We start from the raw sequence: 23,352 nt of genomic DNA, 5'->3' as shown, positions 1-23,352 counted from the left end.
TCATTCCTTTGCCTACAACTCACCTCACCCTCAGGCAACCTCTAATCTTTTTCTGTCTCTGTAGATTTGCCTATTTCAGACATTTCAAATAAATGGAATCATATAATATGTACCCTTTTGTGTCTGAGCTATTCATCTTTCTTTGTGAGTATTTAAGTATGTATAATATTTTTAATTTATTGTATGTGTATATGTCTAGATACAGAACAAACTAGGTGCATAGAAGAAACTCAGTATTTATTAAATGAATGTATTTGTACATAAATATGTTTCCTACAAACAAAAGGATCATACAATGCATTGTATCCTTTGATTTGCTTTTCTCACTTAGCAACACATACTGAAGATCTTTCCATGACATGTTCCAAATGAGATTGTCTCATTGTTTTCAACAGTGTAAATATTTCATATGTATATTTATTGGGTTGGCCAAAAAGTCTATGGTTTTTTTCCATAAAATAAAAGATATATTTTTAATTTTCACCAATAATTTTATTGCTTTGGGTATTTTGATTATGTCATCTATTTCTCACATGGTGAAACATTGTTCTCAATGTCTCGATTTGATCACTGTTAACTTCAACTGGTCTACCTGACCATGGGGCATCGTCCAGCACTAAACTTTGCAAACCGTTTTTGACATGTTCTGTCAGTCATGGCACCTTCTCAATATACTACACAATTTTTTTTTTTTTTTTGCTTTTCAGTTGCATTTTTATCTTTCTTGAAATAAAGCATAATGCACCAAAAATGTTGCGTATTTTCCCCCATTTTCAGTATTGAAATGACTGCACAAAAAATTTACCAATTTTGATAGGTTTTTTTTAAATGCGCACTGATATGACAGCTATCATAATAAGCCTAACAATTGTTTTGAATGAAGTCACAGACAACTAAGTACTATTAGAGCCACTGTATGGAACTTTTTGGCTAATTCAATAATAATGTATCAACATTAGTTCATTGTAACAGGAAACTGGGCATGGAGTATATGGGAACTTGTGTTTGTAAATTTAAAAGTTTTAAAATGAAATGTTTATTAAAAATAAAAAGATCAGCTCCAAAGTCAAATATGCTGGGTGCATCCTTGTTTAAGATAACAAAACTTCAGTTTTGAAACCTGCCAACCCTTAGATATCTACAGTTCCTTCTAGGAACTCTGTCTTCAAGCCTTCCTTGTAGGTCCCTCTTAATCCCTCCTATAGGCCATCAGCCTTTGAGTTATGACTTACCTTACTGTTTCCTGAGTTTCTTTCCTCCAGTTTAGCTGTTAACAAAGTGTGGGGTCTTTCAAAATATGATATTATTTGAGGTTTCCCCTAGATTGACATTTGGACTGTTGGTGCAAAAGCAACTAGGGGGAAAGCTGCTGGGAACATTAGCACAAGTTAAGGCAGTGGCACCAAACTGTCCTTTAAAAAAAAAAACAAAAGAAAGAAAAGAAAAGAATCTAGTCCGGCCAGTATGGCTCAGTTTGTTGGAGTGTCATCCCACAGAACGAAAGGTGGTGGGTTCAATTCCAGGTCAGGCCACATATCCAGGTTGCGGGTTTGATCTTCAGTTGGGGTGTCTACAAGAAGGCATCCAGTCAGTGTTTCTCTCTCACATCGATGTTTGTTTGTTTGTTTGTTTGTTTCTCTCTCCTCAAACATATCCTTGGGTGAGGATTTTTAAAAAAAAACTATGGTATTTTATGTCTAATTGAATAATACTTAGAGAAGAGAACATGAATTTTAGGATTGCCATTAGTTTTCACTCCTGAGTTGAGATAGTAATCCAAGGAATAGTTCAGACTAAGGATCAACAGTGGAAATTAATAACCCTTAATTTCAGACTTTTTAAAAAGTTTTTTCAAGTGACAGCCCTGCTGTGCCTAATGGAAAAGATGTTAGAGAAAAGTCTTTAGTAATTAGCAGTACTTGCATATAAACAGATTGTGCTGTAAGTATTTGATAGTTTGTTCTGTTGAGTAGGTTTAACTTTGCTACTTATAGTTGGTTGATAATTGTTTAGAATGTATTTGCTTGTAGGTAAACACTTTATACTCCACTAAGTTACTAGTTTTCTGGCACCTGCTGATCTAACAGGTGATTCATGAGGGTGTGGAGCATGATACTGAACATTTTATTTTGCAAATAGATTACAGTTTTATTTGTAGCTTTAGTAAAAGTGGCCCTTTTTTGTTATTAAACATCTGTCATTGTAACTGGAAGGATTGGGGTCTGAGGGTGATGTGTGTTAGTGTATGTATGGGGATGGGGTGAGGATGCTGTGAGTGAATGCTATTGGAATTTAAAGGGTTTATCCTCCATCCAAGATAATTCTACCAATAAAGTTAACCACGGGAAAAATATTGATGTGAAGTGCAAATAGTTAAATTCAAGCTCTTATTAATTAGCTGTGGTTTTAGGGTATTTGAAGAAGTCAATAATACCTTATTAATATGAAAATAAATTTTGATTTGATTTACAAATTGATTCTTTAATATTTTCTCTCTCTTAATATTGGCTTCATTAAATCTAGGTATTGAAGAGAACTTTTTTATTTTCTATATGTTAGGCCTTTTTATGCACTCATTTATTCGGTAAATACTTGAATGTAAACTGTGTGCCTGGTACTGTGCTAGTCATCAGTATACAAAGATAATTAAAATGTAATTCCTGCCGGTAAACAATTTAGTCTGGTGGACAGACAGATACTATCTTTCATCGTAATTATCTGCTTAAGACCAACAACAATATGTATATTTGATAAGTACTTCTTGCTTAACTTCGAATTTCTACATTTCTGAATTGTATTTAAGAAAACTAATTGGTTCTCATCGGCTTTCACATATGAATGTTTTACATTGATGGAAAAAATTAGTTACCATAACTCATTCTTTTGAAAAACTTACATAAAGTCTTTACTTCTGAGAGTCCTGTGTCTTCTGTGAGCTACTTTCCCCCTCCTCCCCTCCAGGCCTCATGGTTTTAAAAAAGTATCATTGATTTTTAGGGTAGTTATTTTGTCAAGTTAAAGTAACCAAAATCTTCTAGGAGCAAAAGGAGTTTGAATAAAGTTAATATTGAACTTTAATGATGATCTTACTCAAAGTTTAAGTTTTTGATAAATCTTAGCTTTTCAGATAATTTTTTCTAAAGTGTAGTTTTATCTCTTGGATGAAACACTAGACAATTTGAAGTATGATATAATTTTGTTTGAAGAGTTAGACATTTTCTTTTAGTCTTTTTTTTTTTTTTTTTTTTTTTTTTTTTAAATAAACGAAAGTACAGAGTGCCATTTACACATGACCTGTCTGGATGTTTTAGGATCTTTATTTCTGGTGTGCTCAGACTGCATGATGAAATGCTTTGGTGTATTTTTCAGTCATTGTGCTAAGGTACTTTGTGACTCAGTGTGGAGACACATGTCCTTTATTTCTAGGAAATTTTCCTGTATTAATCTGTTTGTAATTTGGTGATTTTCTCCCTTTCATTTTCTCATGTTAGAAGACTGGACCACTGCCTTAACTTTTTTTCTTTTTTTTTAAATCTGTTGGTTATTGTCTTTTGCTCTTTGTCCTTGTGAATTTTTCTTTCTTTACTGTCTTTGTTTTCTTTTTAGTGAGGGAATAGGTAGATGGTTGTATACGTCACTTTGTATTTAACTTGTGGACATTGTAAACTTTCTGCGAAGCTCATGATACAAACTATATTAATATATGATAACTATTCTTAAGTAGTTGCCAATGTTGAAATAAGATTTATATTGAGCCCTTTTGGCTTTCTGAGCAGCACCATGGCGGTTGGCAGAACCAGTGCCTTATGAACATGGCAGAAAGGGAGCCAAGAAGAAAGTGATGGATCTATTTTCTGAGAAAATAGATGTGAAGCACCGGCTATGTTCAATATAAGAAATATTAGGAAAACACTGGTCACGAGAATTCAAGGAACCAACATTAGATCTGATGGTCTCAAGGGTTTTGTTTTTGAAGTGAGCCTAGCTGATCTGCAGAATGATGAAGTTGGATTTAGAAAATTCAGGCTCATTACTAACGCTGTTTAGGGCAACTAATTTCCATAGCATGGATCTTACTCTTACAAAATGTCCTGCATGATGAAAAAATGGCAGACTATGATTCAATCTCATGTTGATGTCAAGACTACCACTGTTGGTTATTTGCTTTATCTGTTTTATGTTGGTTTTACTAAAAAACAACAAGCAGAAGACCTCTTATGCTCAACATTAATAAGCCTGCCAAATCCAGAAGATGATGATGAAAGTCAGACAAATACTAACAAATAACTTGAAAGAAATTGTCAGTAAGTTGATTCCAGATGCCATTGGGAGAGACAGAAAAGGCTTGCCAGTTTATTTATCCTCTCCATGATGTCTTTGTTAGAGAAGTCAAAATGCTCAAGAAGCCCAAGTTTGAATTGGGAAAACTCTTGGAGCTTCATGGTGAATGTAGCAGTTCTTTGAAAAGCTACTTTTCAAAGCTAGTTTGAGGGTTAGACTAGTGCTAAAGTTGAATTAGCTGCTAGATTGAGCTCCCCAGTCCAAGAATCTGTTTAAAATTCAGACATTTAATGGTGACCTCCCCAAAAATCCTATGTATGGTTAAAAAAAGATTTATATTGAGTGATAACAAATTGTTTTCTGAGACAAAGCTAGGGTGCTTTTATTTATTTATATTTATTTTAAAATTTTTATTTATTTTTAGAGATAGTGGAAGGGAGGGACAGAGGAACATTGATGTGTGAAAGAAACTTTAATTGGTTTCCTCTTATATGTACCCCAAATGGGGACCAGGCCTGCAACCCAGGAATGTGCCCTGACTAGGAATTGAACTGGTGAACTTTTGCTTTGCAAGGATGATGCCCAACCGAGCCACAACAATCAGGATGCTAGGTTGCTTTAAAACAAACAAATAAATAAATGTACAACATATGCAAAATAATAAGTATAACTTTGTAGGAGAATGTATAACTTATAGAAGACTAATAAAACATCAAACTTAATAGAGTATTCCAAAAGTTCGAGGCCTGTATTTGTGCACTCCCATTTTGTCTGTTCCTCACTTCCTCCCAGGTAACTTGGATTAATAGGTTACTTATAAAATTGAAACTGGTAGTGAAATTAGTTTTCTACATCATTTACTTTAAGGTTGTTTTTAAGCCATTGCTTCTAATTAAACCATTTAACTACAACATAGTGTTATAAATTACCAAATTTGATATAGCATTCTTTGAAGAGGAGGATTTTATAGGTAGAGGTGGAGACGAAAGTTTTGGAGACCTTATTTTGCAATATGCCTTACTGTGGCGAATACTCTCATATACATGCCCATAGAATCCAGCAATAATGCCTAAAAATGTTTGGGGAAGTAGAAGGGACTTAATTGTGGCAGTGATGCACACTTGGTTAAGTCTTGAAAAGTACTTTTGAATCAGAGTTATGAGAAAAGTTTAGCTTTTAATGATAGAAACACAGACATTAAAATCTGTTATACTTTATATATTTTGTCTGTTATTTTGTTTGATACATTAAAAAGTGTTTTATGTAAAGTAAAAAGAATAACTCCTTTACTGTGCTGTATATATTGGGTTAATCTTGAAAATAAGTAAGCACTTTTCCTCATTCCTTCCTTTTGCTTATTTCATGTTTGGCCTTCCATAGCAGGGTTCTTATCCATTCCAAAAAAAAAAAAAAAAAAAGGACTGATTTATGTGCCATATATGTATTAGATGCTCAGTAGTCAGTTAGGAATGAAATACCGTGTTTTGCCATGTATAATGCATACTTTTGAGGGAAAAATAAGGATGCGCATTATACCTGGGTATGATAACCCTGTGTATAATGGCGCACAAAAATGTGGGTGTGTATTATTCATGGGAGCGCATTATGCAGGCAAAATATAGTAGATTGAGTTTTGCCCTTGTGCAACTTATATTCTAGTATTCCAATAAGTATGTGAAAAATAGTTTGGTTCTCTTGCACCTTCCTGTATCTGAATTTTAACAATAACCATGTTTTTATAATTAGCAAAAATGCATTTTAGAAATTTTTTAAAAATGTCAGTTTACAATGTTGAGTGCATTGTTAACGCGCGGTCATTTCTTTTATGTATGCTTTTTAAAGATAGTTTTTGGAAGAAGGAGTTGTGGGAAGAGCAAGGAAAAGATCTGAAATTATAATTGTGGGGATTTTGATTTCTGACATACTGGAAAATCTAGTGGGCTGTCTGTGCCCATTGAGATGAATGATTATGGATGTACAGTAACATCTGTTTGCCTGCCTGCGTGCATGCATGCATTCTTCTCTCTGTCCGAGTTGTAAAGTTGGGACCATTTGAGTGTGCCAGGCATAGGGAGGGAAGGGAATTTTGCAAAGGAGTGTTAAACGATGTACTATGGAATCTTACTACACTGAACTTGAAGGGGGCGATCGACGGAGAGTGATAGCATTAATGAATCGGAGATAACACGTGAAGTTGAATTGTTGCAGTAGAGGTACTTAAGCAAGTAAAAATAGGAGGTGGTAGTTGGAGAATAGAATGTGTAAATTAGTGATTTTCGAAGTGGTGCAGGCTCTGGTGGAAAGGTCCAAGGTGTAGTTATGGGAGTGAGTTCTGTAAAGGAAAACGACAAAATGCTGTAAGCCTATGTGACAAGGAGACCTGACCTGGTTTGAATGCTCAAGGAAGGTTTCCATATTTCCGAACCATCTGAACTACAAACTGCCTCCACATCCAAATCTTGTCGAGTCTTTCTTAATGTTATGTCTTCCTTTCCTTCACAACTACCACCTCGTTATTTCAGACTCTGTTTCACGTTGGTATTAACCAACAACCTCTAAATTGGTCTCATATCTTAATTTCCCTTTTCAGTTATTTACTCTTAAGTCAGATTGACTTTTTTGTTATGTCAGTCTCTTCCCCTCTCCTGAATTTCATGCAATTTGGAAAGTTTTTTTAACACTCTATTTTTTGTAGGATTAAGAATAAAATTCTTTATGCTGTGCAGACACAGGGCAGAATTATACAATGTCCTTTGTATTTGTGGGAGGTAATGTGTATATGTTTGCCCTATTAATATGATTCATAATAATTAAAAAATGCCATACTATCAGTACTCTTATTCATTGATTGTAAACAAGACATAGTCTAGACAGAGCTTATAGTATGGTTGAGAACAAGTAAATAGGGCCTTTCTTACATGTAGTATGGTAAGGGTTGTATTGGATTAAAGTGGAGAGTACATAAAAGGATAAATTCAGTAATGTTGAGGTGTGGCTTAAGGACGGTATTTCAAAGGTGATGGGTGACATCGGAGTTGAGACCTGAATGAGTTGGAGTTAGCTAGAAAAAGGTTGGAATGAGAAATAAAAGAGTTAGTGGCTGAAAGAACAACGTGTATAAAAATCCTGGAGGGTGAAGAGTTGGTTAAGGGGGTTAATGGCAATGACTGAGACTGGATCATTCTCAATGCTAAGAAGTGTGGCTTTTATCCTGAGAGCAGTTGAGTAATGAAAAGTTAAGCAGTGATATGATCAGTTACATACTTTAGAAAGGCCACTAGTGTGGAGAGTAATTTGGAGGGGACAATACTGTAGATGGGGTGAACAGTTGAGTCCCTTGCAGACATCTAGGGGAGAGATCATGGTAATCTGAATTAAAGTGGTAGTTGGGACTTGGACCTTTTAAGGTGGTAGGATTGCCATGACTTAGTAAATAGATGTGAGTGAAGGAGAAAGGGGGTGTAGAAGTTTCTGGCTTGGATGACTGGTTAGGTGGATGGAAGGTTTAAGAGAAATTTGATGTGTTAGGTTTGGAAATATTGAGTGCTTCTGGGACATAGATATGTTTAGAAGAAGTGCAGTTGTAATTCAGGAGGCAAAGACTAAGCTGGAAATAAAGATTGGGAAATTAACTTAGAAATGGCATTTTGAAGTCACGGGGTAGATGAGGTCACCGAGGAAGACTGGGCTGAGTGAAAATAGTCAAGAATTTGGGGGAACTCACACAATTAAGGCCTGGAATAATTTTTTTAAAATGTGTTTTAATACTTGAAACATCTATTATGGACTGCTTTAATGTTTTTAAGAGTTGTCCTTTCCTTACAATTAGGTATAATGGGTTCTTTTTTAGAATTATGTAATTATAGATATCTTTTACTGTCTAAAGCTCTTTGGTTTGTGAATTCAGTTAGCAGAAATTTGGTAGTCCAGAGTATTTTGAAACTTTATATAGGATTGCTAGTGGGAAATTCTTTCAGAGGTTTGGGAAAACAAATGACGATTAATCATTATCTACATAAACATTTTCACTGCATGCAGTAGCATTTGGTAAAGGTGGTTCACATGTTTTATAATACGTGTTTAGTTTTAGAGTATTAATTTTAGGGTGACCATATAATTTGTCATCCGAACAGGGATACTTTTTAAGAGTGAAAGGGAGTGTGTTTAATAATTTTGCTAGAACAACGGGCATAAAATGGAATTCCTGGAAAACTTGGAAGACCTTTAATTTTTTCCAGAATTATTCCTCTATGAAGTGTTAAGAAATGAGACGATAATAGATTAAACAGTGATGATAATAAAGAAGAGTTTCGTACTGAGGTAAATTTGTAAAATGTTAGATGTAAAATTAATATTTTTTTCCTGCTGGACATCTTGGGACTTTTAATATGTTAATATGATTTGAGAAGGGAAAGCATGAGGAATGACAGAATCTTGAATTTCCTGAATTTAATTTGCCACAGAACCCTATTTCTCTGAATATCCATTAACACTGTGATCATATTTTGGAAAGTGCTGATTTGGAGTATCCTGTCATTTAAATTTGAGCTCTTTAATGTGAAGCTCAGTCATACTGCTTCTTAGTTGTAAGTTTTATTTTGGGATTTTGATTAGTGATGTCTAGGCAGCTAACTAACTATTCAAATAAGTAAAATTTGAAGGTTTAAAGAATCTCAAATACATTGTCCTAAAAAATACAGCAGTTTTATTATTAGGGAAACTTTGAGAATTAAATACTAGTTTATTGAACAGGTTTTTTAAAAGGCCTTTTTGGTGTTATTTCTTCCAAACTGGGCAATCTACTTGCATTTATTTCTTGCTTTTTAGCATCTTAGATTTAGGATTCAGTGATAGGTGTTGTTTCTCTTCTGTCACAGAATCTGTCTCTACATTTTTGATCCTCAAATGGAAAATTATGCCTTCTAGATTTAGAACATAAAGAATTGAATTTCTATTTTTAAGGACATTGGTTGTTTTGAGAATTTAGAGAAATGCACTGCAGTTTGATTAGTTATATGTTTAAGGAATGATATTAAGAATAAGTTTCTGCTTATTGTTCTTTTTGATTATGATAAGCTCATGTTTTCACTTTTTAATGGCAACAAAAGCTAAAATATTCTTTTAGTATAACCATAGTACATTTCTTTCTTTGTTGGCTAATTTATAAATTGTCCTTTAGACATAACAGTTAAACATGTTTTTTCTACTTTTTTGCATTAAAAAAGTTACTCTTTGTCAGTAACTTTGGCATTGCTTCTTTCTTCCTCCCATCTTTCCCTCCCTCCGTTCCTTGTTAGTATTTTGGATATGTTAAAATGGATGCTGTTAAGAGTTTTTGGTGCTGGAAGTTTGTGAGTAGCTAGCTCATCTTCCTTCTCCATAAATTTTAGTGTGTAGTATATTTTTATGATCCTTACTTTGATAGGTGTTTTTGTGTATGTTAGCGGAATTTTTCCTAAAGAGAATATTTCTTAAACTTTCTTTCGCTACTCTAAAAACTTTGTAAATATTAATCATCATGATCTGTTCTGAAGATTATGATCTGTGTAAGTTTTGTAGTGGGTTAGCAGTTTCACTTTATGTAGAATAAAGCATTTTTTGTTGTGAAGTTGTTTCTCATAACTAGTAGAATAATTGGATAAAAATGTTCTATTCTGTGTTGAAAACGAAGGAATATTATCATTAATAGATTTCTAATAGGATGTAAAAGAATACTTAAGCTGTCATTGCAAGACTTGAACAACTTTTTCTTGAAACCTATTTTTTTCTTTTTAATATTTTCTATAGTTTGTGAAGGATCACTCCCAGGGCATTTTAGAACATAAATGCGCATCTTTTTCTTAATTTGTTTTTGTCTGAAATCTACAAATCAAATGTGATAACCTTGATTATTTTTCTTGTGTACCCTACACAGCGTTTAAGATTGGGGAATCCTGGGGAAAAGTATTGCTCTGTATCCTAAGTAGTTAAACAATCTCATTTGTAATCTTAAACTTTATTGTTAAGTGGAGGGAAATCTCTTAGGATGTGCCACAGGGCTGTCTAGTCTTGACCCTGTTACATTTCCAGTTTCAAAGATGACCTGTATGAATACTTAAGAGGCAAAACTCAGATTTTGTAGGTGGTATGAAACTGGGAAGAATATGTTAGATGGCAGAATCCAGGGGAGTTAGTTGATCATCATCTCTTGGGCATTTACTAGGTGTCATGTACTATACACAGAGAGAAGTGCTTGCCCTTGAAAAGCATAAAGTCTGGTGGGGGGGGAGGACATAAAAAATCGGTGATTTACAACACCGTGTGATTAGTCCTGCAGTGGAGGGTGTGGGGTGCAGTTCTTCAAAAGGGTATTGAAAGTAAATGATGATAACCCAAGTAAATGATGACTGAAAAAAATGTTTAACAGTATTGGATATGAAGTTCTACTTTTAAATTTAAAAAAATTGTATTAGAGAATAAGGAAGTTTAACCTAATAACACTTCATGTGAAAAACAGTAAAGGTTTTTATGAACAACAGTATGATGTGGTTGCTGCTCCCACTCCTGCTGAAACATACCACATCCTTCCCCTTGCCCAAATAAAACAGACCACTCAGCCTAAAATGTGAATGCCTTATTAGGTTACATATGTATAGATACCATGGTCATAGTAAGAGAGGTAGTAATACTGCTGTATTCAAAATTAGTCAGACCACTGTCTGGATTATTTCATTCATTCTGAGTAGGACGGACTGCAGAATGCTCAGAGAACAATGGTCAAGGTGAGAAGGGGGTCTAGAAACCAGGCCAGTTGAAGCGAAAGAGCCCTCTAAACACATTTTAAAAATAGACTCTGGTACACAAACAGGACAACCTTTTAGAATCATTGGGTGGAAGTTAAAGGAAAATTTCAATTCATAGACTTTTCAGTAATGTAGGCTGCTATAAAATTAGGCTTTTAGAAGTGAACTCGTAGAGAAGTGTTTCAGCAGAGGTTAGGAAACCATCAATTTAAGGAGGTTACAAATGGATAGTTGGACAAGAAGATGTCCAGAGTTCTGTTTTATGTTATGATATTAGTATTTCCAAAAATATACATCATTTTTCAAATTATCTAATAATGTCTGTCATTATCAGTACTCTGCAGCATTGCGTGTACTTTGGCATCTGACTTGAGACAGCCCCTTTACTTGCTAGCTCTATAACCTTGAGTAGATTACACCTGTTACTCTGAAATAGTTCTTTTGATACATTCCTTCTAGCGCTTTTCCTTAATCTCTTTGTGGGACCCAGATTGAAGGTTCTGATTTAAAGACTTTGTTTAGCTATAGAAAGCATTTCCCCCCCTCACTTTTTGTTTTGTTACTATTTATCTCTCTCTCCTTTTCTGCTTCTTAACCCTTTCAGCTTCTTAACCTTCACATAGAGTATGCTGTTTCTTTTATTGCTGCTTGCCTTGTTTACACTTTAATTGCAGATACATTGTTTTGTTTGTTTTCATTGGTGCAGTTTGGGAAAGAATACTCAATCTTTTATAATTTGGTGACTTAAACTTTCTTAAAGCTCTGCTTATTTTTTTTTAATTCTAGATTTTTATTTGAAAAATGAATGGGTTTTCTTATCCAGATGTCAGGGTTTTTTGTTTATTTGTTTGTTTTTTTTGTTTTTAAATCCAGACAATGGAAATAATAATGCTCTGTCCCTTGAGTTCTTGAGAGGTTTAAATAAGATAATCATGTTTACTGTAATTAGTATGTAATGGGCATAGTGTAAGCATTTAACATATATTAGGTTTATCATTATTTTTACTCTATTATCCCAAGTAAAAGACAATTAAAATCTTGATGGAAAACATTCCTAATAGAGAAGGGTTTCACTGTTTTAATTATTTGTATTCCTTTAACCGTAGAAGAGTAGAATGAGAATTCATTTAATAGCGTTGTAGCATTATAGAATTTTGAAATTTTAAGAAACTGTTGAGAACTTCTTGTTAATTTCTCATATTTTGAAGTGAGAAAACAAACCCTGAAAGACTGTGATCTAGTCAATTAGTGGCTGTCAGTACTGGAATCCAAATTTTATATGTACTAGTATATTACATATTTTACATGTACGTAGCACATAGTATGAATTCAGTAACTTTTGAATTAATCCGATAATTATATGTGCCTGTCTTTGAAGACTAGCATGTCTTTATGTGTTCATTGTTTGTTCCTATATTCCCTCTTTCTGCATACTTATTTAGGACCTATGCATTGATCCAAAAAACATTTATTGAACATCTGTTTGCAGAGCAGCTTTTTACTGAAATAAAAGTCATGTTTTTCTCCCTCTGTGCAAGAAGTGTGGCAATGTGTTAGAATTTTAAACTCTAAATTAAAAAAAAGTTAAACTTCATTTTTTATTAGTAAAAATACCCAAATTTTAAAATGATCTTAGTTGGGTTTGTTATTTTTAGCATTCAAGTTATCATTTAGAAGGAATTTCTTGAAGGAATATATCCATTATGTTTCATGAGATGTGATAGTACATAAATGGGGATGATTAATTTATCAAAAATTGGAAATTATGTTAAACCATTTCAGTGGAATGTTAGGTTATTCTTTGCTTGAAGGAGAATGGGACCTCCATATTTTGTCATTATGTGGAAGCTAAATGCCACCAGTATGATGGAATAGATCAGGAGAGGAGGAAGATGATCAGCTAGAGGAGTAGGAACTACAGGCCATTTTTCAGTCATCTAATATTGAGAAAAAAATAAAATAAATTGGGTGGAACAGGACTATGGAGAAGTATGTAACCAACTTGACTTGCTGCTTTAGTAGAAACTGTCTAACTAGGTTTTCTGGTTGGACTGGACATTGTTGACAAATTGCTAATCTAACAGCTGCTTATTAACTATTTCAAATGGAGATGATTAGAAATGATCCAGAAGTCAGTTTTATTAAATGAAAAAATCTGTCTTTGAAAATAATTAAGTATTTTTGTTGTATTGTACTGTAGTATAGGCTTTACTGTATTCAGTTAAAGAATTTTTGATGATTTCTTTGCTTTTGTGGATAGAAAGTAAAATTACGAGATTATGACATTGTTAAATGCCTATTTTGTCTATATTTAGAATTCATTTTGGTTTACAATTGATTATAAATTGATACCAGATAAAGATTAAGAATTCAGAGTCTGCCTAATGACTAATCATTTAAACCACTGCAGTGGGATGTTTGAAGGAGAGTAATTATGTTGTTCTACAGGAAGTACCTAAGTCTTATGCACAATTTCTTATGACCTTCAATAATGTAAGGTCATAACTTATGAGACAATAAAACTGGCACTTTCTATTTAATCGCAGAAGTACTTTGTCTACAATGCTTGTTAATGTTGCTTGAATATAGAGTTGTTTTTATATTTTTCAGAATGCTTCCTGCCTCTGTAGTTGGAATAGTGTTCTCATAAATGTGTATAAGTATTCAGTATATACGTGTGTATGTTTGTAGTATTTTACGTATCTGAAAGGGAGATTAAATCAACTGTCTTATTGAATTACAAGCACCTCCCCCTCATCTCTTCCCATTTACCCACTCTGTCCTAGAACAATTGTAAGCCAGTCTTATACTGCCTAAGGAGATTGGAGGATTCCTTTCTGTCAAAAGTGATCAAACAAAAGAAAAATAAAAGAATTCTAAAAATAGCCAGGTTCTTGCCTGATTATTCTAGAATGAAGTACACTGGTCTGCTCACTGGTCTGTGCTCACACAGATCTTTTTAGGATCTTATCCTTAGATATAAATGTACAGCCAAGGATTCTCTCTCACTGAAGAAAATGTCAAGCAGGAAAGGCAGAGACCAAAGCAAATAACAAAAAAGAACTCAGGTTACAGAGACAGTGCAGGGAGCAGAAGAAGAGCAGCAATAACGTCAAACACCTAATTTATATCCTCAGAGAGAATGGAAAATTAGAAAAAGATGTAGGGAAAAGAGGAAAAAAGAAATATACAGCTTAAAGAAAGGAGTTTATGGAAATTAAAAATTGAATAGAAGAGTTAGAAGATAAAGTTGAGGATATCTTTCAGAAAATAGAGCTAAAAGACAAGGCCAATAAAATGTAAGGGGAAAAATATAAAGGAAAATTAAAGAATCAATGTAGGAACATCAGTATCTTAAATATATATAGATGACTCCCCACCTAGGTTGTTTTGACTTAAGATTTTTGGACTTTATGATGATGCTGAAGGCATATACATTGATGTTTTCCCAGGCTAGCAGTATGTGGTTAAGATACTTTTTTATGATCCCAGGCAGCTGCAGTGAGCTACAGCTTCTGGTCAGGCCTGCCATCACCAGGGAGAACAATCGATACTCTTCAGTGTACTGTCTTGCCAGTATTTTTTGGATATTGTATTCTGAGCATATTTATGGTAGATTGAGCTAAGGTATGATCTTAAGTAGATTAGGTGTATTGAATGCATTTTTGACCTAAAATATTTTTATTTTGTGATGGGTTTATCAGAAGGTAAGTCTCAAGGAGCATTATAATAGGCAAAGAAGGAAGAGTAGGAAAAAAAGTCTAAGGAAGATTATTCTAAGAAAACTCCCCAGAACTGAAAAGCATTCGTCTCTACATTTAAAAGATGCTCAATTATCATTTCAAACAATTGGGTGGGGGGACCCAACCCTGAGACATACTGTAAAATTTCAGAGCACATAAATAGAACCTTCTGTAAGCTTCTTGAGGGGGACATACAAGTGACCATGAAGGACTGGGGATCAGAATGTGGCTAGGCTTCCTAACAGCAACACTGGAAGCCAGAGGACATTGAGGAAAGGTCTTCAATATTCCAACAGATGTTTTCTTGTCTAGAATTCTATATTGAATCAATTTCAGTTTTTAATTTATGGGTAAGTGAAGATATTTTAGACAATGTAAGAATTTAAAAAACGTCTTTCCCATACTCCATTCTCAGGAAATTACAGGTGGAAATACCCTACTAAAAAGAGAAAATCAGTAAGGAGGTGAGACCAGGGAAACAGGGATCCACTAGGAAGAGAGACAAGGGAATTACCAGGATAAGTTAAAGGGAAATTCTGTGACTGTAGTTGTGTACCATGCCTAGACAACAAGCAGTCCAAGTTGGAACCTGATGGAGGGGGACTGGAGGAATAGGAAAGTAACACTTGCAGCAAGAGCTTGAAGATAAACTAGAAAATTAAAGCAAATGCAAAAACAGTGCAATTATTAACTATAAGGAAAGCAGGGTCATACAAATAACGAAGAGTAATGATACACTTTTGGCTCAGTTGTGAATATTATTTACAGCCATAGTAATAGTGTAAACACTGATAATTGATTAGCATCTCAGCTCTGTTTAGTTTTCCTCTGTCTTGTCAACACTTCACATGTGACTGCTCCATGCTTCTCTGAAGCTTTTCAGTTGAGTGATGCTTCAGGTGTTTGTGTTCCCCAACCCCTTTTATTTAGTTTTAAAAATGCTGCATGCTTATTACAGTTTTTGAGTATGGAACATGGAACAACTGCTTCAGCAATAGCAATAGATGGCAGCTCTATATCTTTCAGTATACTTGATTATAAGGTGCAATGGTTAACTTGAATCTAGGTTATTCTTTTCTTAACCACCAATTTTTTTAAAGCCAAAATGTTGAAGCTTGAAATGGAGATTGAATGCTAAATAAATTAATCTTGTAAAAGATTTTTCTGTGTCCTGATTAAAAGACATGTGTCTTATTTTCTCTAAAAAACGGGTTCATAGTATAAAAATGCAGCATTTGGAGTAGAAATAGTTGTGCAACATTTAACAAATTTCTTTCTTTTTAAAAAGTTATTTATTTATTTTTAGAAAGAGGGGGAAAGAGGGAGAAGGAAAGGGAGAGAAACATCGATGTGCGCAGGGAATATTGATGGGTTGCCTCTTGCATGCCCCCAATAGGTCGTTGGACAGGATGCAGGATGCATGGAGCCACATCAGCCAGGGCTTTTTTTTTTTTTTTTTTTTTTTTAAGATTTTATTTATTTATTTTTAGAGGGAGAGGAACATCGATGTGTGAGAGATACATCTGTCGGTTCCCTCTTGCACACCTGCAACTAGTGGGGCCAGGCCCACAACCCAGGCACATGCCCTGACTGGGAATTGAACCTGGCCACTTTTTGGTTTGCAGGCTGGCACTAAATCCACTGAGCCACACCAGCCAAAGCACCAACAAATTTCTTAACCTTCCTAGGCCTCAGCTTTCCCATCTGTAAAAATGAGGATACTTCCTGCCCCAAAATTGTGATGATCGATTAGGCATCCTGTAAAAAACAAAAACTATACTTACCAACATTAACTTTTTTTGAGCATCAAGCACAAGCTTTTACTTTATGTGAATTGTTAATGTGTTGTTCCATAAAAATAGAACAATAATACATCTGTGCTGCATTTAAAGCTTTATATATCAATAAAATAAGGACACAATCTGTCATCTGTGAAGAGTTTATGGTAATAAACTCTAAATTTTGTATTTGTTTGTGTTTGTCTTAGGAGAATGGAGTTGAATTGAAATGGAAAGACATTTTTTTCTTTCTAAAACTTAGAGTTTTCTCTGTAAAATGAAGTCCATTTGACCAATGCCAACTTAAATTTATTTTTACCTTGTAATTTTTGAGGCATAATTTGTGTTATTTCTTTAAAAGCAGAGGCTTACTTATTAATATATTGCTTTTCTGTTGAGATCCCTGTTCTTTTAAAATAAGGGATAAAAATCTTTACACTATTTTGTACTCTGAGGACATTGAATAGTATGGAGAAATTCATATTTTGCTGACATTATAGTTAATAATAATTTAACCTCTGATGACACCTAAAAAGAAACATTTATAGGTTTTCAGGTTGACTTTGTTGTTAGGTCTGTTCCAGATCTACATTATATCTACATTATATCTCTGCATGCCTTCTATAGAACGTAAGGATTTGGGAGTTCATTTGCATTTATGTTGTAGTTATATGTAAAACAAATCACTGTGGATTCCACTCCCTTTCTTCTTGTTTGACTTCCTCTCCTCCCTCTTCTCCCCCTCCTCCCCCTCCTCCCCTCTAACCTCCCTCACCTGCCTCTGTCCTTTCTCTCTGGCATTTGAAGAGTTTCTGCTCTTGTCAGGCCTTAGTGTTAGATGCTGAGGACAGCGTGGTCTTGTGCCCTAGGGGACCTCAGCCGGGTCATGGAATCACTTGTATAAACAGAAAATAAAATACAGCAAGATAAATGCTAAAATAAAGACAGGAAAAGTGGCCAGTAAAAGTAGGAGAGAGTTATTAGTTCTGCCAGGCCAAATGAGCAAAAGCTGGACTTTGAAGAAACAGAGCATTTTGGAGGCCAGAGAAGTAGGGGGAGGGCTCATAATTTTTTGATTAACCAGCTATATTGCATATAAAACTCTTTATATACTCTTTTTCTATTTTACTTTTTTCTTTAACTGTTTTGCAATGCAAAGAACTAGAGGATTGGCTGTCATCTCAGGGACTGGTGGGGAATTAAGGAAGGCAGTTTAGCCTTTATGTATTGGTATTTTAGTATGAAGTGAGGGCATAACACAGTTGGGGAAATAGTAAATGGTAAGCTTACATGTGTCTTGTATCCTAACACCTACACCCTGTCAGTGGTGGTAAAGTCAGGATTTTGCTATTAATAGATGTGTGATCTTGGGTAAGCCATTTCTTCTTTATGGATTTCATTTTACCCTACTTTAAAATGAGAGGATTGGTATAGATAGACATTTCCTGTTGACAGTCCCTTTCTTAGTAGTTGGGGAGAAAAAGAAAAACAGTGACTAAATCAGTTTGAGAACACAGCGTTAAACAAAGTAAAACAGATTTCTTTACTTTAGTCTTACCTGTTATGGCATGTGGATTGAATTCCTGGACTTTTTTGTCTAGCCTTGCTGGGGAGTGCCTCAATAATGTTTCCAGCTCCATCCTTTTCCTAACGGTTTAGTGGAAAGAGCATGGGCTTTAGAATCATACATTAACTGGCTTCGAGTCCTGACTGCTACTTAGTGGCTCTGTGGCCTTAGGTAAGTTATTTAACCTTTCTCAACTAGTTTCTTCATATTTAAAAAAAGAAGGTTAGCACCTTGTGGAGTTGGAACAATTTAGTGACAACCAATATGTAAATATCAAAGTATCTGGCATATCATGGTTCAGAAAAGGTCTTGTTTAAGTCCTACAAATTCCAGAATTATTATACAATGTAGTACTTGATGTTATTTATATCCTGCATACATCTGGTGTTTGAGGTGGGCTGTTGATGTGTTTCATATGTACTTAACAGTTTTCCCCCAAGAAAACAAATGTTCTTGAGGACTCATTATTATCTTTTGCCATCCATATAGTACTAGGAATTCTCCTGGAGACTCAGTGAGTGCTTGATAAATACTTGACAATTTCATCAAAACAGTGGGATGGGGTGAGATGTGGTTAATCTTTCATAGCCCTGGGTAGAAGTCAGTGAATTTATTAATATTAATTTTCTTTGATTACTTAAGTGATTAAACTAAATTTGAAATACCTAGAATTGATAGTAAATGAATTGTTCTCTGAGCAAATGATAAAGAAAAAATGGTATAATCAAGTATTGTTTAATATTGTAAATTATATTCTTGGAATACTAATGTTTAACATTTCTGTTTTATCTCTAAGCAAATGGTTATGAGCCTTAGAGTTTCTGAACTTCAAGTACTGTTGGGCTACGCTGGGAGAAACAAGCACGGACGCAAACACGAACTTCTCACGAAAGCCCTGCATTTGCTAAAGGCTGGCTGCAGTCCTGCTGTACAAATGAAAATTAAAGAACTCTATAGGCGGAGGTTCCCCCAGAAAATCATGACGCCTGCGGACTTGTCCATCCCCAGCGTACATTCAGGTCCTATGCCAGCAACTTTGTCTCCATCTACCATTCCACAACTCACTTATGATGGTCACCCTGCATCATCACCATTACTCCCTGTTTCTCTTCTGGGACCTAAACATGAACTGGAACTCCCACACCTTACATCAGCTCTTCACCCAGTCCATCCGGATATAAAACTTCAGAAATTACCATTTTATGATTTACTGGATGAACTGATAAAACCCACCAGTCTAGGTAAGATTATTCTATAATGGTTATTTGGTTACTTTTGGGGGATACATTTTCATTTTAGAGTTTTAATTTGACCCAGTTTATTATATAAAGTGAAATTTTACATTTGGTAATGGCATCCGGATGATAATAATCTTTCAATTTTAGATAGAATCAAATGTATAACAGCTATCTTTTCGACAAAGAAAAAAGTATAATCAAGTTTTTAGTGATGGTTTCTGACTTAGTATATATTAAAACATTTTCAAATATAAACTTGTATATTTTTGATTGTTGATTAATATTTTATTATAACCCTTACAAATTAAAAAACTAAAACCTAGTAATTATTACTAGCCTTTAAATTCGGTTCTTAATTTTCCAGGATTGATGACATCTAAAACAAATGACTAACTAGTTTTGATTATTTAAATAAGTCAGTGGTTTTAATTATTAGAAAAGGAGATTTGAGCTTTGATGTGTAGTATTTCAGTTTCAACTGACTTTTAAAAGTGGATATATGTGCTTTGCAGGTGTACGCATTATCATGGTTATATAATAACAAATGCTTGAAATACCATTTACTGTGTTTTCCCATTATTTGATTAATACCTAGCATATTAATAGACTTTATCAACTTGTAATTTTAATTGCTATAATACAACCTTACTTTATTTAATGAAGAATAAAACTGACTCTATTGTGATCTCTTATGCTTTTGGTGTATTTTATTTAAGTATCAGATTTCCAGATGCTTGTTTGTTGTTATAAATCAGTGGTTGGTAAACTGTGGTGAGCAAGGCAAATATAGTCTGCAGCCTGTTTTTTGTGGATCTGAGCTAAGAATGTTAAAAAAAAATACTAGAGCTGTTTTTTTAAAAAAAAAAAAAGAATATGCACAGAGTCCATGTATGTCTACAAAACCTAAAATATTTACTGTCTTACAGAAGACGTTTGCTGACCCTGTTAAAAAAAATTAAACATCGCAGTTTGGGGGTTTGTTGAGTGTTAAATTTTGAAAACATTTACTAAAATTCTTTGAACTGGGAAATGTTTGTTTTTAATTATATTTTGCAGAATTTACCTGAGTAAATCAAGATTTTAGGAGTCATTTCCAAACAACACAAATTTTATATCACATTATTTTATGTTTAAAAAAGCCATAATAAGAAAACTAACTGTAGGCTGTTGAGAACCTACTGTATATTTCTGAAGCTTACACATGCTTATTATGAAAAATGCAAGTGCCAAAGTCCTTTCCCTGTTAGCAGTTTATTGTTTATGCATATATGTATAAGCAAATTATGTCTCTTGTTTTTCATGAAGGAATCATATTATACATAGTATTCTGTGGCATATCTTTTTTCCCCATAGTATATTATAGGCATTCTTGTCTGTTATATATATATCCATTTTAATTGAGGGCCATATGTACACACATTTATATGGTGTGTATATATGTGAACATGTGTATACTAGCTTATTTCTTATTACAGACTGTATACTATTCTATGATTTAAAGAAGTCCTTTATTAAAAGACAAAAATTTCCAGTGTTTTGCTGCCCAAAAACATGCTGCAGTGAACATCACCTGAGATTTAAAGGAAAAGAATGATGGTGGCTTTGACTTGATTCCCAGCTCTCAAATTTTCTTTTTTTCTTTTTCTTTTATAAATTTATTCCTAAGTAGTTTATTCTTTTGATGCTATTGTTTTTTTTAATTGTTCAAATACATTTGTCTCCATTTTCCCACCACCACTTTCCCCTGCCCCACCTACCGCTACCTCCCTTTCTCAATCTTTCCCCACTTTGGCTTTGTCCATGTGTCCTTTATACATGTTCCTTGATTTGACCCTTCCTGTTCCCTTCCCCATTACCCCCCACCCTCTTCCCTCACACCACTGTCGGTTTCTTTTTTCTTTCAATGTTGCTGGTTATATTTTCCTTGTTTGTCTGTTTTGTTGATTAGGCTCCACTTATAAGTGAGATTATATGATATTTGTCTTTCACCCCCTGGCTTATTTCAATCAAATTTTCTTTCTAATCTTAATTACTTAATGTGCCTTGCTGTTTTCATTTTCACTAACACAAATTACTAGTACAGGTATGAATAAGAGTCGTTTACATATGCATCTAAATTTTGTTATAGAGAGTAGAAATGTGGACTGGACACATGGTTGTGTTGGATAATATTTTAAATTAAACTAAGAAAATTTTAAATTATTTTGCGTGAATATATGTTTATTTCTAATTGTGCATGCTAATTGTCTTTTCATGCCTTTGTAGCTTAACTTAAGATACCATAATTTATATCTTATATCTTATTTAATACTTCAAGGAACATCTATCTTTATGAATTTATTAATATGTAATAGTAATAGGTAAATAAGGAATTCTGATTATTTGAGTCCAGAATGTGACAGGTAAATTTAATTTTTCAATTTTTACCCTTCCATTTTAGCATTAAGCATTAGATTTAAACAGATTTTGAGATGTCTTGATGTAAGCTGAATGTTCTTGTGATGCATGGTTCATGTTTCTAAAAAAAAAAAATAAAATCTTTCTGTTATTCCCCTGTTTTATTAGGTAATTCTTATCTATTCTTATAATCATTTAAAATTATTTATTTGAAGTAATTGTAAGGTCTTTTCTTACCAGAGAGTAATTTGTGGGGGTTTACTGACTCAGTAAAAATTTGGGGTAGGGGAATGCTCAGTGAATCTGAAAAAGATTTATTGAAAAAAGATTGAGTAATCTGCAGATATATTTTAAAGCTCTTTTATTTTAAAAAAGAATAAAAAAATCTATAAAATTCTTTAGGGTTATTAAAAGACTACTTCTGTACTTCATTAATTGAAGTGACTTACTTCATCATAGAATTCAGTTTTCTAAAGGATTACTTTTGCCAGTAGATTGTTTTGAATGTGACAAAATAATATTTTCTAAAAAATTAAATGACTTCCAGCATTCTCTTTGTTTCTAAAACATATTAGGTTGGCCAAAAAATTCATTCTTTTTTTCCCTGTAAGATGGCTCTAGTAGCTCTTAGTTGTCTAACTTCACTCAAAACAATTTTGTTAGATTGTATTGTGACAGCTGTCATATCAGCATCCATTAAAAGAAAAAACATCAATATGAGTGAATTTTTGTGTAGCCATTTTAATATTGAAGATGGAAGAAAATACACATTTCATGCGTATTATGCTTTATTATTTCAGGAAAGGTAAAAATTTTCCCGCCACCTCTTTCCCCTGCCCCACCCCTAACACCCTCCCTCAATCTTTCCCCACTTTGGCTTTGTCCATGGGTCCTTTATACGTGAAACGCAAAAAAAGATTTGTGCATTGTATGGAGAAAGTGCTGTGACTGATCAAATGGACATGTTAAGTGGTTTACGAAGTTTTGTGCTGGAGATTTCTTGCTGGATGATGCTAGACCAGGTGAAGTTGACATTGATCAAATCGAGGCATTAATTGAGAAATTCAGTGTTCTACTATGTGGGAGATACCCGCCATACTCAAAGTATCCAAATCAGTAAAGTTACTGATAAAAATGAACAATGTCTTTTATTTTATGGAAAAAACATACCGGAGTTTTTGGCCAACTCAATACTTTTATTGTAAAATTGTTACAAGCTCTTAACAGCTAACCAGTTCATCATGATTATCACTTGAGTTTAAGAAGGTGACAGGTAAATTTAATTTTTCACTTATTTCCCTTCTATTTTGGCTTCAAGCACTAGATTTAAACAGATTTTGAGGTGTTCTGATGCAAGCTGAATGTTTTTATGCATGGTTTATCTTACGAGAAAATTGAAATAATTATTATCCCCCATTTCATTAGATAATTCATATCCATTCTTACAATTATTATTATTTCTTTAATTTTAAAGTACTTTTAAGGTCTTTGTTCATTTTGGAACCACATATTACAGAGAGAATTCTTTTCATTGTCCATAGTTAACTAGAGGAATTGGGAGATGAA

The 23,352-nt window shown here is 33.8% G+C and overlaps 1 protein-coding gene across 1 annotated transcript in view; it reads left to right on the top strand.

Annotated features, from left to right (window-relative positions):
* Positions 1-23,352, top strand: part of PIAS1 (protein inhibitor of activated STAT 1) — a 110,859-nt gene that overhangs the window by 6,891 nt on the left and 80,616 nt on the right. Inside the window, exon 2 of the mRNA XM_054565231.1 lies at positions 18,948-19,392. Coding sequence (XP_054421206.1) covers positions 18,948-19,392 — 445 coding nt within the window. The remainder of the gene's footprint in view (positions 1-18,947; positions 19,393-23,352) is intronic.

The sequence above is a fragment of the Pteronotus mesoamericanus genome, unplaced genomic scaffold (genome assembly GCF_021234165.1).
Source record: "Pteronotus mesoamericanus isolate MK-2021 breed Mesoamerican mustached bat unplaced genomic scaffold, CSHL_Meso_final contig_164, whole genome shotgun sequence".
In the NCBI taxonomy this organism is placed as follows: domain Eukaryota; kingdom Metazoa; phylum Chordata; class Mammalia; order Chiroptera; family Mormoopidae; genus Pteronotus; species Pteronotus mesoamericanus.
The sequence above is the reverse complement of the archived record's forward strand: the minus strand, read 5'-3'. Positions and strand labels throughout refer to the sequence as shown.